Source organism: Tenrec ecaudatus, chromosome 6 (genome assembly GCF_050624435.1).
Source record: "Tenrec ecaudatus isolate mTenEca1 chromosome 6, mTenEca1.hap1, whole genome shotgun sequence".
NCBI lineage: Eukaryota > Metazoa > Chordata > Mammalia > Afrosoricida > Tenrecidae > Tenrec > Tenrec ecaudatus.
The window spans coordinates 9,752,470-9,767,854 of record NC_134535.1 but is presented as its reverse complement, the minus strand read 5'-3'; the positions used below and the strand labels follow the sequence as shown (position 1 = coordinate 9,767,854).

General features: G+C 41.8%; 1 protein-coding gene across 1 annotated transcript in view; it reads left to right on the top strand.

Moving 5' to 3' along the window:
* Positions 1–335: 335 nt before the first annotated feature.
* ENTHD1 (ENTH domain containing 1) overlaps positions 336–15,385 on the top strand; it is a 177,883-nt gene continuing 162,833 nt past the window's right edge. Inside the window, exon 1 of the mRNA XM_075552620.1 lies at positions 336–684. Within this exon, the coding sequence (XP_075408735.1) occupies positions 336–684 (349 nt within the window). The remainder of the gene's footprint in view (positions 685–15,385) is intronic.

Here is a 15,385-nt window from a genome sequence, read left to right as displayed (position 1 = left end):
GAATTTCCCCCTACCCATTCTAGTAAAATTTATATGGTACCCTCAATTTTGGCTGTTGTAAATTCAGGGCTAATTTAGAAACAAAACCTAGATTTTAAAAAATTTTCAGACTGACTTGAAATCTACAAACATTTTTTTTTTAACCACCGAACTTACCTATTCTTATGCTTACCTTGGCAGGAAATCAGTACTTTGTCAGCATGGATATGAATCGTTCGTATTTGAGAAGAGCAGGTCCGAGGGCCAGTGACCCGTCCAGTGCGTTATAAACCTGACACGTAATCTCTTACCCCACTGCTCTCACCTCTCTTCCCACCTTCCAAGCAGTTTCACCTATGGCATTCAAGAGACAAGTGAAAAACTTCGTGAAAAATTACTCAGATGCCGAAATAAAAGTCAGGGAAGCCACCTCGAATGACCCTTGGGGCCCATCGAGCTCTCTGATGCTGGATATCAGCGACCTGACTTTCAACACAATTTCTCTGACTGAGATCATGAATATGCTCTGGCACAGACTCAACGACCACGGGAAGAACTGGCGCCACGTGTACAAGTCCCTTACGCTCATGGACTATCTCATCAAGAACGGATCCAGGAAAGTCATTCAGCACTGCAGGGAGAGGTTCTGTAACCTCCAAACCCTGAAGGAATTTCAACACATTGATGAAGCTGGAAAAGACCAAGGTAAGAGTCGAGTTGACAGAGCCGGTCAATAAAAATTAGGAGTTTGGGACTAGGTGCTGGGCAAAAGTGGTTCTTTTCTTTTAAATTAAAAGATCGTTTGACTGGGGGCTCTCACAGCTCTTATGAACAGTGGTTCTTAACTCTACCTTTCCCCTCTGAACATTTAGCATTTCTGATTTAATCCATTGTCTTGATGCTTCAGCGCCTTAGAGAACAATATATTCAATGTGTAAAACTAACACAGTTAGATTCCACTAACATGATACCTCAGAGAAAGGGGAAGTGAATAAACCAGGAGGTATGGCAATTTGATATAAAAAAATCACTGTAATTCATAATTATAATTAGACTGGGAAAGAGTCTAAATGCAAGGAAGTGTTTCCAAAGACTGCAACATCGTCAAAGATTATCTAGATGTGGAAATAGTTATATAGACAAAAATAAATCTAGGTCATAATTCGGTTGGGGGTGGAGGAAGAGGTGAAGTAGGGAGAGGGGGTGTAGATGAAATGATTCAGTTTGCTTCCTCATCCACAGTGGTAAAAAATTAGTACTTCCTCCTATTTTATGTGAAATAATAACCTGTGCTTAAAATAATATGCTGATGAACGAGAAAAGGATGAGATTCAGTGGTCTCTTTTAAAGTATATAATATTATTTGTTATATATGTATGTATAGGCGCTAACTATCTACTGGAATTTTATCATCCAGAACACTCAATCCCCAAGACTATGTAGACGAGTTTATCCAACTATTGGAAATACAGGAATATCATGAAATGTGCTTATAGTCTTCTCATATAATTTTTTCATAACACATGGCTTATAATTGACAACTTTGGCCAACCGTTTGCGTGACTGCTAAGATTTTAATGATGGCAGTGTGTGTATTCAATATTTTTAAGCTTTAGTAGAGAATTCCAACAATATAATCAACGCAATAGAGTCTTGATTCAACATCACACTAAAACAAATCATGTTTCAATACTATAAGCACAGCTTTCTGTGCACAAGAAATAAAGTACCATTGAGTACACGGCACCCAGGAGTTGGCTAAGCAAGCAATAGTAGGTGAGCTATTAAATAATATTAACATGACTCTATAGGGCAGTGCTATTAAACCGCAGTCCTTTAAAGCATGGCATTTTGCTTAACATATATTCTACTCCTTTCTTAACATATATTATTAGGAGCGTTTGAAGGAAAACATCTGTTGCGACAACAGATGCATAGTTCTGTAGGTTTACTAGGAAAGTGAATATTTCACTCCTAGGTTGTTGATTCCAATCTGGCACTGGTTGGGAGTGACTGTCGACAGCCAAACCAAACCAAACCAAACCAAACCAGATGAGAGCAGACCAGACCAACCCAACCACCGTACTGTTGCCCAGTCATTCCGACTCATAGCAACCCTGTAGGACAGGGTTGAACTGCTCCTGTGGGTTTCCAAGGCTGTCCCTGTTTCGGAGAGTAGAGAATCTCTTTTTCCTGTGGAGCTGCTGGTGGTTTCAAACTGCTGACCATGCAGTTATCAGCCCACCACGTAACCACTATGCCACCAGGGCTCCCCCATTAACAGCCATGAGACTTGTTCCCCCACTGACAGCCATGACACTTAATTTATAGGCTGAGCAAATAATGTGAGAAGCTGGGCTACGTGAAGAAGATGTGGCATGAGGATTGCAGAAAGCTGTATTGACAGCCTGCAATATTCAGATGACACACCTTGTTTGTTGGAAGCGGAAAGGATCGAAGCACTGGCTGGTAAAGGTCACAATGGACTGCACTTTGAACAAGGGCTAGAGTTCAATGTAAAGAAAGCACAAATTCACATAACTGGACCCATAAGCAACGTCAGAATGAAGGGAGAGATTGTGAAGGCATGAAGTTCCAGGAGCCTTAACTTTTTCTTAAAAATGAAAATAAGATACTAATTAAACTGTTGTGTCCTTAAGTGTTAAGTGGAAAAATAAGGCAGATAAAAAAATAGCGAGTGTAATGTAATCATTCTATAAATGTTCGCAGCAGATATTTTTTTCATGCACTGTAAAAATAACATGGAATTAAATGAGAAAACGTTTTATAAAATAATGCTATAAATTGCTTAGGGCTTAAAATAGTATTCTAATGTATTAGAAACAAAAATAATAGAAAAAGGTTTAGAAGGAATGATGTTCACATATAAGTAGTGGTTAGAATTGTACCAGAAAAAAAAAACTCACTGCCAGAGAGGCAATTCTGACTCATAGCAACCTTATAGGACAGTGTAGAATTGCCTCTGACTTATAGCAACCCTATAGGACAGTGTAGAACTTCCTTTGACTCATAGCTACCCTATAGGACAGTATAGAACTGCCTCTTACTCATAGCAACCCTATAGGACAGTGTAGAACTGCCTTTGACTCATAGCGACCCTATAGGACAGTGTAGAACTGCCTCTTACTCATAGCAACCCTATAGGACAGTGTAGAACTGCCTCTTACTCATAGCAACCCTATAGGACAGTGTAGAACTGCCTTTGACTCATAGCGACCCTATAGGACAGTGTAGAACTGCCTCTTACTCATAACAACCCTCAAGGGCAGGGTAGAACTGCCTCTTACTCATAGCAACCCTATAGGACAGGGTAGAACTGCCTCTGTGGATTTCCAAGACAATACATCTTTATAGAAATAAGAAGTCTTATTTTCAAACCGCTTACCTGTGGTCAGCAGCTCAACTTGTAACCCTTTATGGCTCCTTGGTAAATTGAAAATTATACTTCCTTAAAATTAGTTTTTAATCAATTAGGTGAAGGTTTGAAGAACAGATCGTCAGGTTTACATAGAACAATTCATACACATTTTGCTTCATCTCATTCAATCCCTTCAATGTACCGTTATTTATCCCACTTCTTTCCTGTCTTCACCCTTCTGTCTCTCTTAGCCCTTATGAACTTGATCTTTGGGTAAATGTGACTTTTTAAAACATCTTAGGTGGTTGGCTGTTCTTAGGTGTGCGTACCTCACTCGTAGCATTGTTCCCATATAGACCTGTGTATTGTTGGGCTGAACATTGAGCCACCGGGGTGAGTGCAGTTCCAAACTTGAAGGATAACTAAGGGCCATAGTCTTAAGGGCTCCCCCAGTCTCTCTCCGGCTAGTCAGCCTATTCTTGGATGCTTCTGGGTTTTGTTCCATCTTTTTCTCCCACTCTGTCCAGGACCTTCTAATGTGACCCCTTCCAGAATTGTTGGTGGTAGTAGCCAGAAGCTAACTAGTTCTTGTGGTCTCAAGTGTGAGGAGACAGATGTTCACATGGTCCATTTTTCCCCGAGACTAACCGTGCCCCTGCGTCTTTCAATTTCCATTATTACTTTTTGCTGGGGACGGGGAGAGACTTGTAGTTTCATGTTGATGGCGGCTCCCGAGCTTTTCAGACCCCATTCTCAGCACTGCTATTTTTAATCACAGTTGAGAGCCCTAGGATGCTTTTAGAAATGGAAAGAGATGACCAGTCCCTGCTCTAAAAAGATTTTATGCGCAATTTTGAGAGCTGAACTAGATAAGTACATACGTATAAACATGTGCAAACCTATTTATGCATGTATATCTAGGTTTACATCTGCTTCCTTACATGTGGGTATACCATACACAAGGCGCATAGGTATAGTTACAGCCACCATCATAAAGAGCTTTAAATTTTTAACGTTGAGATTAGAAAAGCAAACGCAAGTACATCATGATGCTGGACTCTGTAATTCCCAAGGGAGCAAGAAAGTGCATAGTCTAGAGGCATAGTCTAGAGCAGTGTTCTCAGCCTTCCTCGTGCCGCGACCTTTTCATACAGTTCCATGTGGTGGTGACCCCCAACCATAACATGATTTTTGTTGCGACTTCATCACTGTAATTTGCTGCTGTGATGAATGGTCATGTAAATATCTGATATGCAGGATGTATTTTCATTGTTACAAATTGAACATAATTAAAGCATAGCGATTAACCAAAGCAATATGTACTTATATATTGTGAACTATTTATTTTTAATGACAAATAAATGAACATTTTGTCTTGAAGCATGGTGTAGCATGGCTAACAGTCTTCACGCTGGGTACTCGTAGGTGGGTGTATCTGCATCTAAATATGTGTTTTCTGATGGTCTTAGGCGACTCCTGTGAAAGAGTCATTCAACTCCCAAAGGGTTCACGACCCACAGGTTGAGAACCACTGGCCTGGCGTATGTTTGGTTGTTGATCACAAAAGAACATTAACTATTGATTGATAACACTGTCATTAATATTTACTCACTGATGACAAATGATTCCTTGTATTGGAAAGTATTACTTGTTTTATCTTCATCTTTGATACCTTTCTGGTTTGGGATTTGTTTGATAATGAATGAAGTATCGTTAGAACAGTAGCTCTTGCTGTCATTTAATGTATATTTAAATTGCTGTCAGATGCCAATGAGCTAGTGATGCTTCAGTATCGCTCTGTACCATAGAATGAAACACTGCCTGCTCTTGTGCCATATACATAAATAATGTACATACATGCATTCATGCAGCACAAAAACGCGTCATTAAGATGATGTGTGGTCAAAAGAATTTGGGAACCTCTGGCTGGTGAGATAAAGTCCAGGCCCCTTAGCTTGTCTCCATTCTGTCTTTTCACTCTTGTTTCCTTAGTCTTCGATCTAGCCCTTGTATTTCCAAACGTTTTCACATATTTCTGTGCCTGTGCTTACGAAACATCTTCTCTGGAATATTCTTTCCTTTCTGTCAACTCACGGACTACTTACCACACAAATCCTAGCTCCGTGCTTCAAACTCTTTCTCCTTTTCCTCACAGCACAGAATTAATTGTTGCAACACTTCATTCATGATATCAATAGGATGCTTTTCATGTTGTTGTTGTTGTCAGGTGCTATCGGGTCGGCTCCGACCCACAGTGACCCTGTGCACAACAGAATGAGGCAGTGCCTGGTCCTGGGCCGGAGCCATTGAGGCAGCCATGGTGCCCATCAATCTTGTTGAGGGTCTTCCTCTCTCCACCCCTCCAGCCCTCCACTGAACCAAGCCTGATGTCCTTTTGCAGGGACTGATGGCTTCTGACAATGTATCCAGAGTATGTAAGGTGAAGTCTTGCCTTCCTTGCCTTTACGGAGCTCCCTGGCCTGACTTCTAACAAGACAGATCTGTTTGTCCTTTTAGCAGTCCTCGGTCCTTTCAAAATTCTTCTCTAGCACCACCGTTTAAGTGCAATGCGTTTCATCGTATCTTTTCTGCCCCCCCCACCAAACAGTTGCAGGTTTGGAAACTCACAAGAGCAGTTCTGCCGTGTCTTGAATTGCTGCTTTGTGTCAGCATCGACTCGATGGCAGTGACTCAATGGTTTGCTGTCCTTCATTAGATCCTGAGAATATATTCCATATCCCTTTCCCCCTTTTAGTTGTTGAATAGAACACATACAAAGGAAAGCTTACCATGTGCGTTGCATGGCCCATCTCTTGAAACAGTGACAGTATCCAAATGCCATACCGTACTCCTCCTTCTACCATAGGCCTTAGCACAGAGTGGGCAATCAGTATACGTTTATTGAATGGAATTCATTAAAAAAAACAAAAACACACCAGAGACCGGAAAAGGTGACATCAATCATTGAAAAACCACATGGTAAAATTAAAATGGTTAGATCGGGGGAGGAAGAAGGTAGTAAGTAAATCTATACTAAGAAATCAGTTAAAGAAAAATGATAGCTACCCAAATACCATGTAACTTGGGTAGAAAGATTATTAAAAAAAGACAAAGGACAAAAGATAAAAGTTGACGATATCATAGAAAAGAAGCCTAAATAAATGCTCTTGCTTTCCTGGGTGGTCTTTACACTTGCCGCCCTGTTCAGATCTTGGATCAGAGAGCTTTCTTGCTCATTAAGGCTTTTATGGCTCCCCTGTTTGGACCCCCTCTTTGCCCTGTCATGCTCTCGACAGTCAAGGACGGTACAAGAAATGTACGACCTCATACTCTTGATTTGTGTCTCTCACAGCTTCCAAACTCTACAGCAGCTCAATAAGAAAATGACCAGAGACCCAATTAAGAAATGGGGAAAAGGCATGAAAAGACAGTTCGCCCAAAATTAAGTACAAATGGCTAACAAACACGTGAAAAAATGCTCACAATCACTAGCCATCAGGAAGATTGTATATTAAAACCACAAAGGGAGACCACTTTACTCCCGTAATGGTAGCCCAAATTAAAAATAAAAACAAAGCAGAAAATGACAAATGATAGAGAGGATGTGGAGGGATTGGAACTCATCCGCACTGTCGGTTGACTTGTCAATGCACGCAACTACTGTGGAAAACGATATGGCAGTGCTGAAAGCAACTGGGAATTTAGATCCCAGAGGATCCAGCACTACCGCTATCAGGCACACACACAAAGAAATAAGAGACACACATGAGCGGACAGTTCACAATAGCAAGAAAGTGAACGCAGCCCAAACGGCCCACAGTGGAAGAATGGATAAAGAAAGTGGTACATGCACACAATGGAATACTGTGCATCCCTGAAAAGCAATGTTGAAAGCAGGAAACACTACATGGCATGGAAGGACCTGGAAACCCTTATGCTGAGTGGAGGAAGTCAATTGCAACAGGAAAAATATTGTCTGAGTCCACTACTGTAAGAAAATCCTGTTGTCAGACTTGGTTCTATTATTTGAACGTGAGGCACATTGGGAGACATCTGTCGATGTTGGCTTGTGTGATTAGCCCTAGTGTGCTATGGGAGGCCTACAGGAGTGGCTGGTAGTTTTAAAAGATGACTTCTATTCTAAATGCTTTCAGTTTCACTATGATTTATTTTCATAAGCACTGCCAGGTCTTTGGAGATAAATTTTGATGTGAGGATTCAAGTGTTTTTTTTCTGCATTGGTCTCTCTGAAAACTGCTTCTCTATTTTATATCACCTTAAGTTTTTTCTTTTGAATACTGGGCCTTACAACCCAGGCTTTATAACTTTTAATTAATCTTGTGAACTGTGTGGCCTTGTTCTGTTGTATTTTGGCAGGATTCTGAAGTCTTCTTTCCAATGACCACTTCTCCGTCCAGTCAAGTCTAGAGTATAACTTAGAGATGGATGATTTGGGTGTGTGGTTGTTTTTTAATTTACCTGTCCAGAGGACTAATTTCTAGGATTTTAAATCCCTTCTTCCTGTCTGTCTGGACTTACCTTATTTCTGCTAACTTCTCTTTTGTTTTATTATTTCATATTCCTTGTTATGAATGGGACTCCTGTATTAATTTCTCTTGATCATATTTACTTTAAAATGTTCACAATATGTCTCTAGAACACTGGTTTCATTTGTCGTGAATTTATGATTGCTGATTATATTGTCTGTCTTCCTAATCATTAGATTTAAAAAAATGTAATTTGGAATGGTAGTTTTCAAGCTTATTTTTAACATGGATGGTGGCGGGGAGGGATATCTTCCCCCAATCACTCATGTTTACCTTTTCCTGTCTATTGGTTTTTCACTTCCCTTCACCCAGTTTCCCTCGATCTAACGGGCCTTAAAAAATGGCCTTGATGTCCTGTGATAATACTGGGGTGTCACAGATCTGGTCATTGAGCAAGCAGGTGGCTCGTTCCATTGGGGTCTTAAGACTGCCTGTGGGTCCTCCTGCTATGAGACTCATGGCCATATGTGTGCTGTAGACCAGGAGGCGGTTCACAGCTGTTTTCTTTCCTCCTCAGCCTTCTCTCACAAATACTCTCACATCAAAGAGCGAGCCTAGCCCTGGTCCCCTACCCCCCGGGGAGCCCAACTTGTGGATGCCAAATCAAGAGCCCAGCAGCCCAGGGTGTTCCAGCGCTGCTCACCCTGCTTTTCATGTCTCTCTCATGTTGCTGGTTGGTGGAGATTTTTATCTGGGGTTTTGAGCCTGGTAAAGTCTATCGCTGCTGGGTACTTGGAGCCGAGCAGAGAGCTACTCAGAAGGTGAACTTACGGTGCTATCTTCTCTGTGGTTTTTCTCGCTTGAAAATAACTTGGTCTGATAAGTAGGTTTAGAACTCCCACTCCCCCAGGGAGGCCTTTGGAGGGGGGGGTGTTGGAAAGGAGGATGGGCGCGAGCCAAGGCAGCAGTTGGGAGGGAGATGGAGAGGAGAGCCTGGGTTTGGCAGGTATTTAGTTTGCGGCAGGTATGTAGTAGGTGTGATCAGTAGATACTGAGAACGGAATAATTTTTTTTTAAGGGAGGGCTTAACAGGAAAACAAAATACAATGAAAATTGCTCCATGAAAGAAAAAGACTCTGGAGACGTGGAGATGTATGTTCATATTCCTGGCTTAACATGGTGGTTATAGTCTCTGAGGCGCTAACATCAGGGTGAGTCAGGAAGGGGAACAAGAGTATGCAGATGTTTTCTACCTAATGTTTGAAGTCTAACACCTTTTTTTTTTGAAGATGCTGTATGTGTCTTTCCTGGTGGTGGATCCCAATATCCCAGGTCATGGAATTTGCCATATTTTCACACCTCTTTCCATGACGTTTAGATATAAACTCATATAGATGCCTCCTTGCACTTGAGGACATTTGCCTCAGTATATTCATTCATTTATCTCACATCTGTTTTTTATATGGCTTTTAAGCAGACAAGTAGAGTTCTGTCCTTCCTGGAATTTATATTCAAGGAGGGCAAAGACGTCTATCAATTGAGAGGACAACTGCAAGCTGGGAGCGTATTGCGCAGGAATAGTACAAGGTGCTACAAGAGTGTATGTTGTGGATTCAGACCTGGCAGTGATTGTGAGGATGAGAAAGGACCCCGGACAGAGGATGGATATGAGTCAGAACTGACTCCATGACACCTAACAGCATATCGACAAGTCAGCCATGCGTGTCATATGCCCCCTGCCCACATGCCCCGCCTCCTCCACATAGCGCACATGTGCACACACTAGAACTACCAACAAATGAGCAGGGATCCCCACCCTCCCAATCAAAAAGCAATGATATGCAAACAGGTTTAATTTTATGGGATTTCTTTCGCATGAATAGCATATATGCAAGAATTGGGGACCACCTTAAACAGAAATTTGTACCAATGCTAGTTTGCAATACATTTCGGAAATTGCAATATTGTCTGTCTTTGTGCTTTCCGGATCTGCTCTGGCAGCTTTCAAATGACTCGACTGTTCAAGTTTTCTGTTGCTATATTTCACCAGAAAAAAACTTCATCTTGTGTTTCCACTTCATTTAGCAGTAATTTTAATTTTTTCCTGCAAAATGAATAGAAAGTACTAAGTGATAGTGAATAGTAACTATACAGGCTAGTGTTCTCTGCTTAGGGCAGCTTTTGGTGAGCATGATTGGATCAGCCAACTCTGGTTTATTAATGATTTCTTCCAGCAGTGTCAGACTTGCGTGTTCTATTGATAACTTCCTTTTTAAGACATCTTCTTGGGGAGAAAAGGTGGAACCAATTACAATGATCAATGTATAACACCCCCCCAAAAAAAAAGGGGAGGGGGGAAGAACAACAGAAACATGGGTTAAGGGAGATAGCGGTCAGTGTAAGATATGAAAATAAGGATAATTTAAATTTACTGTGAATTATTAAGAGTTCATGAGGGTGGGAGGGTGGGGAAAAGGAGGGAAAAAAAGAGGAGCTGATACCAAGGGCTCAAACAGAAAGATAATGTTTAGAAAATGATGATGGCAGCATACGTTCAAATGTGTTTGATACAATTGATGTATGGATTGTTGTAAGAGCTGTAAGAGCCCCCAATACAATTATTTTAAAAAATAGACATTAAAATATTTTCTTTTAATTAAAAAAAATTGCAAACGTCATGCAGAGTTCCTTCCTGCATACCCTTCACCTAACTTCCCCCAATGCAACCACCATATGGCATGTGACATACAGTGATCAAAACCAGTATAGTAACGGATGTGATTCTAACACCTGACCTTATTCAGATTTGGCCAATTGTTCCACTAATGTCCTTTTTCTGGCCCAGGGACCACCAATACATTCATTACTTGTATCATCTGCTGAATCTTGGAAATGGGGCAAGAGCCTCTGTCTTTCTTATTTAATTAAAAAGAATTATTATGCTACAATATATATAATACAAAAATGTTTTGAGTTTTAGCAAGGATTATGTGTGTGAATAAGTGGCATCTATTATGATCACTATGTTGTACAACTCTCACCCCGATCTAGTTTCTAGATATCATTCCAAACAGAAACTCCCACACACCCATGGCTGTGGAGTCGCCCGTTCCCCTCCCCCATGACCCTGGCCAGCACTGATCTACTGTGAGCTCTGTCATTTGCCTACTGTAGAAATTTTATAGAAGGGGAGTCATACCATGCGTACCCTTTTGTGCGTTAGCTAGTTTACTTAGCGTAATGTTTTCAATCACCGCCTAGCTGTCTGTCAGTGTGTCATCCGTTGGCTTATATATGGTTATGAGGCTGGAAAGCTATCCCACCAGTATTCAAATACCAGTGTGATCGCCCATGGTGGACAAGTTTCACCAGAGATTCCAGAGCATGGAATATACCACGGACTGCCAGACGAGTGAGTCCGTGAAGTGCGTGTTAGAAGAAGTATAATCAGAGTGTCGATTGGTAGTGTGCTGGGATGCTTGACTTGCTTCCTTTGCAAGATCAATCACTAGAAAAGGACATCACGTGTGGTAAAGTGGAGGCTTTGTGACCATGAAGGAAACACTCAGTGGGTGCACTGACCTAATAGCTCTGAGGATGGACTCAAACGTACCAATGCCCAGGAAGATGGAGCAGACTGGGAGATGGTTTGTCATGCTCCACATGGGTCACTGTCAGTCAGAGCTGACTCAGCAGCAAATAACAGCAATTAAAAAAAAGTAGTGTCATCGGCATATAAATCACATATCATCCAAATTAATTGTGTAATCATCATCACAATCAATTTCAGAACATTTTCTTCTCAGTTTCATTGTTGCTAGTTCCCCATCTCCCCCCCAACTTACTCTGCCAAGCCCCTAGGTAATTATTAATCCAATTATTGTCTCTAAAAATGAACCGATCCAGGGTTTTATATACAGAAAATCATACTAAATACTAACAAGAAGCGAACATACAAAACCCAGCAACAATGACTAAACAACAGTACAACTACAACAGAAAATAAAGCAGAAAACATTAAAAACGGAAGCAATGTAAAATTGGTCAAAAGGGAGATCAGATGATAAGGTGTTGTTACCTTTTAATCTGACTACCTCTGTCATAATCAACTTTACAACAGCAATGTTTTCAAAGTTCACCCACAGAACAACATTCATAAGAACTTCGTATCTCTTTCTGACGGCATGATATTCTATTGTATATAGAATTTCTCAGAGATCAGCCACTGGGCAGATTTAACCAGAAAAGATTTGACACACTGTACACCAATGACAGAAGACCCAAAGCGCTGTGGGATGATGTCAGGAACATCATACATAACGAAAGCAAAAGGTCATTTAAAAAGACAAATAAGAAAGAAACGGCCAGATTTTCCTGTAAGGCAGCTGTGTGAGGTCGGGTTCTCATGAGAAACAAAACCAGTGCTGCTTGTATGTGTTTGCAGGCAGAAAGAGAGTGACATCACGAAATGACTTACGCAGTGATAGAAATAGGTCATCCAATCCAATTCTAACCAGGCATCTCCTGACTGGTGGAAGCTGATGACCAGGAAGCAGGATGATGAAGACAGCTTGGAGCACAAGTTGGCGGCTGCAGAGGTCCGAAGTTGGCCGAATAAATCCACTGTTGGTTTTCGCGGAGAGCTCCTGGAATTGGTAGGTGATACGGCAGGAGATTAGGAACTGGTCCCAAGTACCAGCTCTGGTAGAAGACAAAGGAATGAAGAAGATTCAACTCTTCTCCATCTCTCTCTCTCTTATACAAAAAGGCTTATAACCTTCAGGAGATGCTGATTGATAGGTTAGGCTTTGCCCCTACCCCTGGCCCATGAGTGTTTAGTTGACATAATCCTTAACCACCACTGTTGTTCAAACAAGTGGAGGAAATGAAGTAAAAGAGCTGAACAGAAAAATTTGAAGGGCAGCTCGAGAAGACAAAATAGAGTAGTATAATGAAATGTGCAAAGACCTGGAATTCAAAAGCCAAAATAGAAGCACGTACTCAGCATATCTCAAGCTGGAAGAATTGAAGAAACAATTCAAGTTTCCAATTGCAATATTGGAAAAGTCTATGGGCAACTACTGAATGATGCAGGGATCACCAAGAGAAGATAGAAGCAATACATAGAACTGCTGTACCAAAAATAATTGGTTGGCATTCAGTCATTTCAAGAACCAGATATGCTAAAGGAAGAAACCCAAGTTGCATGGAAGGTATTGGGGAAAAACAAGAGTCCAGGAATGGAAGGAATACCAATTGGAATGTTTCATCAACTGATGAGGCACTGGGAGCACCCACTGGGAAGACAGCGACATGGCCAACCGACTGGAAGAGATCCATATTGTGTGCCCATTCCAAAAAACAGTGACCCAACAGAGTATGGAAATTATTGAACCATATTATTAAAATCACACACAATCAAAATTTTATTGAAGTAATTCAACCATGGTTGCAGTCGTACGTTGACAGGGAACTGCTAGAAACCTAAGCAAGATCATGTCATCTGCGTCTTCCAAGTGGTTACTAAGCCTTCCTCCAATCCTGGCGCCTCGTTCTTCTTCATGTAATCTAACCTCTCCAATGATTTGCTGAGCATATAGATTGAGTAATATGTGGGAGGATGCGTCCCTGTGAACGTTTTTCTTGATTTTAGACCATGCAGTATTCTCTTGTTCTGGTTACTCAACTGCCTCTCAAGCCATATACAGATCACACATGAACACAATGAGGTGTTCTGGAATTCCTGTTCTTCCCAAATGCTTGTTGAACTCCACACAGTTGAATGCCTTTGCATAGTCAATAAAACACAAGCAAACTTTCTGGAGGGGCCTTGGCAGTGTGGTGGTTACGGTTGGGCTGCTAACCGCATGGTCAGCAGTACGAAACCACCAGTCGCTCCTCGTGAGAAAGATAGAGCTTTCTACTCATGCAAAGAATTGCAGTCTCAGACACTCGCAGGGGCAGTTCTACCCTGCCCTATCTGCAGGGTCACTATGAATCATAGGGTTGCTATGAGTCAGCATCGGCTTGATGGCGGTGGGCGGGAGTGAGCAACATCTTTTCAGTATTCTTTCAGCCAAGCTCCGTCTGATGTCAGCAATACCTCAGCAATGATATCCCTTGTCCTCTTCTGAATCCAGCTTGGATTTCTGGCAGCTCTCTGTCAATCAAGTACTGCAACTGTTGCTGGCTTGATCTTCAGCAGGATGTTAATTGCATATGATTTTAATGATATTGTTCTGTTTTTTTGCACATTCTGTTAGGTCACCTTTTTCTGGAATTGTAGTGACTATGGAATTGTGGTTTGGATGCATTTCCCTAATGACTATTGAGCATCTTTTCATGAGCTTATTGACCATGTTTTTTGCCCCAGTGAAATGTCTATTAAGTCCTTTCCCATTTTTAACTTGGGCTGCCTTTTTGTGGCTGAGCTACAGTAGTTCTTTCTCTGTCCTGTCCCCGTCGTTCATGACCTTGACACTTTTTGATAGCACTAATCTGCTACTTTGCATCTGACTCCACATGGCTTTTCCAGATATTCGTCTTGATTAGGTTCAAGTTATGTACTGTCGGCACTAATACAACAGGAGTCATGTGCTCTCATCAGTGTCTCAGGAGGTACATGTCTCATCACTGGTGATCTCAGAGTGACGTCATGTAGATTCCTTCACTCGCTAGTCATGATTTACCTCTTTGTTTAATAAAAACCATCACTGTTTCTCATTTTGTCTGTGTAGCTGACTGTATTGGGAGCTGACTATAACTAATAATTCTCCAGGTGTCTAAGCATATGTACATATAGAAGGTTATTAAACTGTAGTCACTACAGCAACCTCTTACTTGTGAATTGGGTGATGTTTACCGATCAAACCCGTTTCCCGGTCAACAATCCACTCCTGCCTTCCTTCATATCACTGACCGCCACCCCTGCAGCGTTCGCCTGGCTCACCCCACGCCCTGCCTGCGTTTCCTGTTTGCATCTTTCATTCCGTAGCCTTTCTTATCTTTTGAACTTGTCCTTGGTCAAATGTTGCCCTTTAGATTTCCCGCGGCTGCTTGTTCCGTAGAGTGCTTACCTCCCTAGTGTTATTGTTCCCCTTATAGATCTGTCTAATGTTTAGGTGGAAATCGAGCCGCACGGGTGAGCTCAGTTCTAGGTCTGACGAGAGTAAAGGCCATCGTCTTGAGGATTCCACCAGAAAGCTTGGCGTTTTCAACGCTTTTGTATTTTGCGTCACATTTTTCGCCGACTCTGCCCAGGACTTCTAATGCCACCCCCCCCAGAGTCACTGGTAGTGGGACCATCTAGTTCTTCAAGCCGCAGGGTCATGGAGGCGCAAGTTCACATGGCCCAGCAGTCCTTCGGACTCATTGGTTCTGTGCATCTGATTTGGTCCCTCTTCTTTGCTCTGAACAAGGAGAGGCCAAGAGTTGCACCTTTGCGGAGTGTTCAGAAATGTTTCAAAGCCGAGCTGTTCCTCACCAGGACCAAACCCCAAACCCCAAACAAGTGCCTTTGAGTCCATTCAGACTCAGAGTG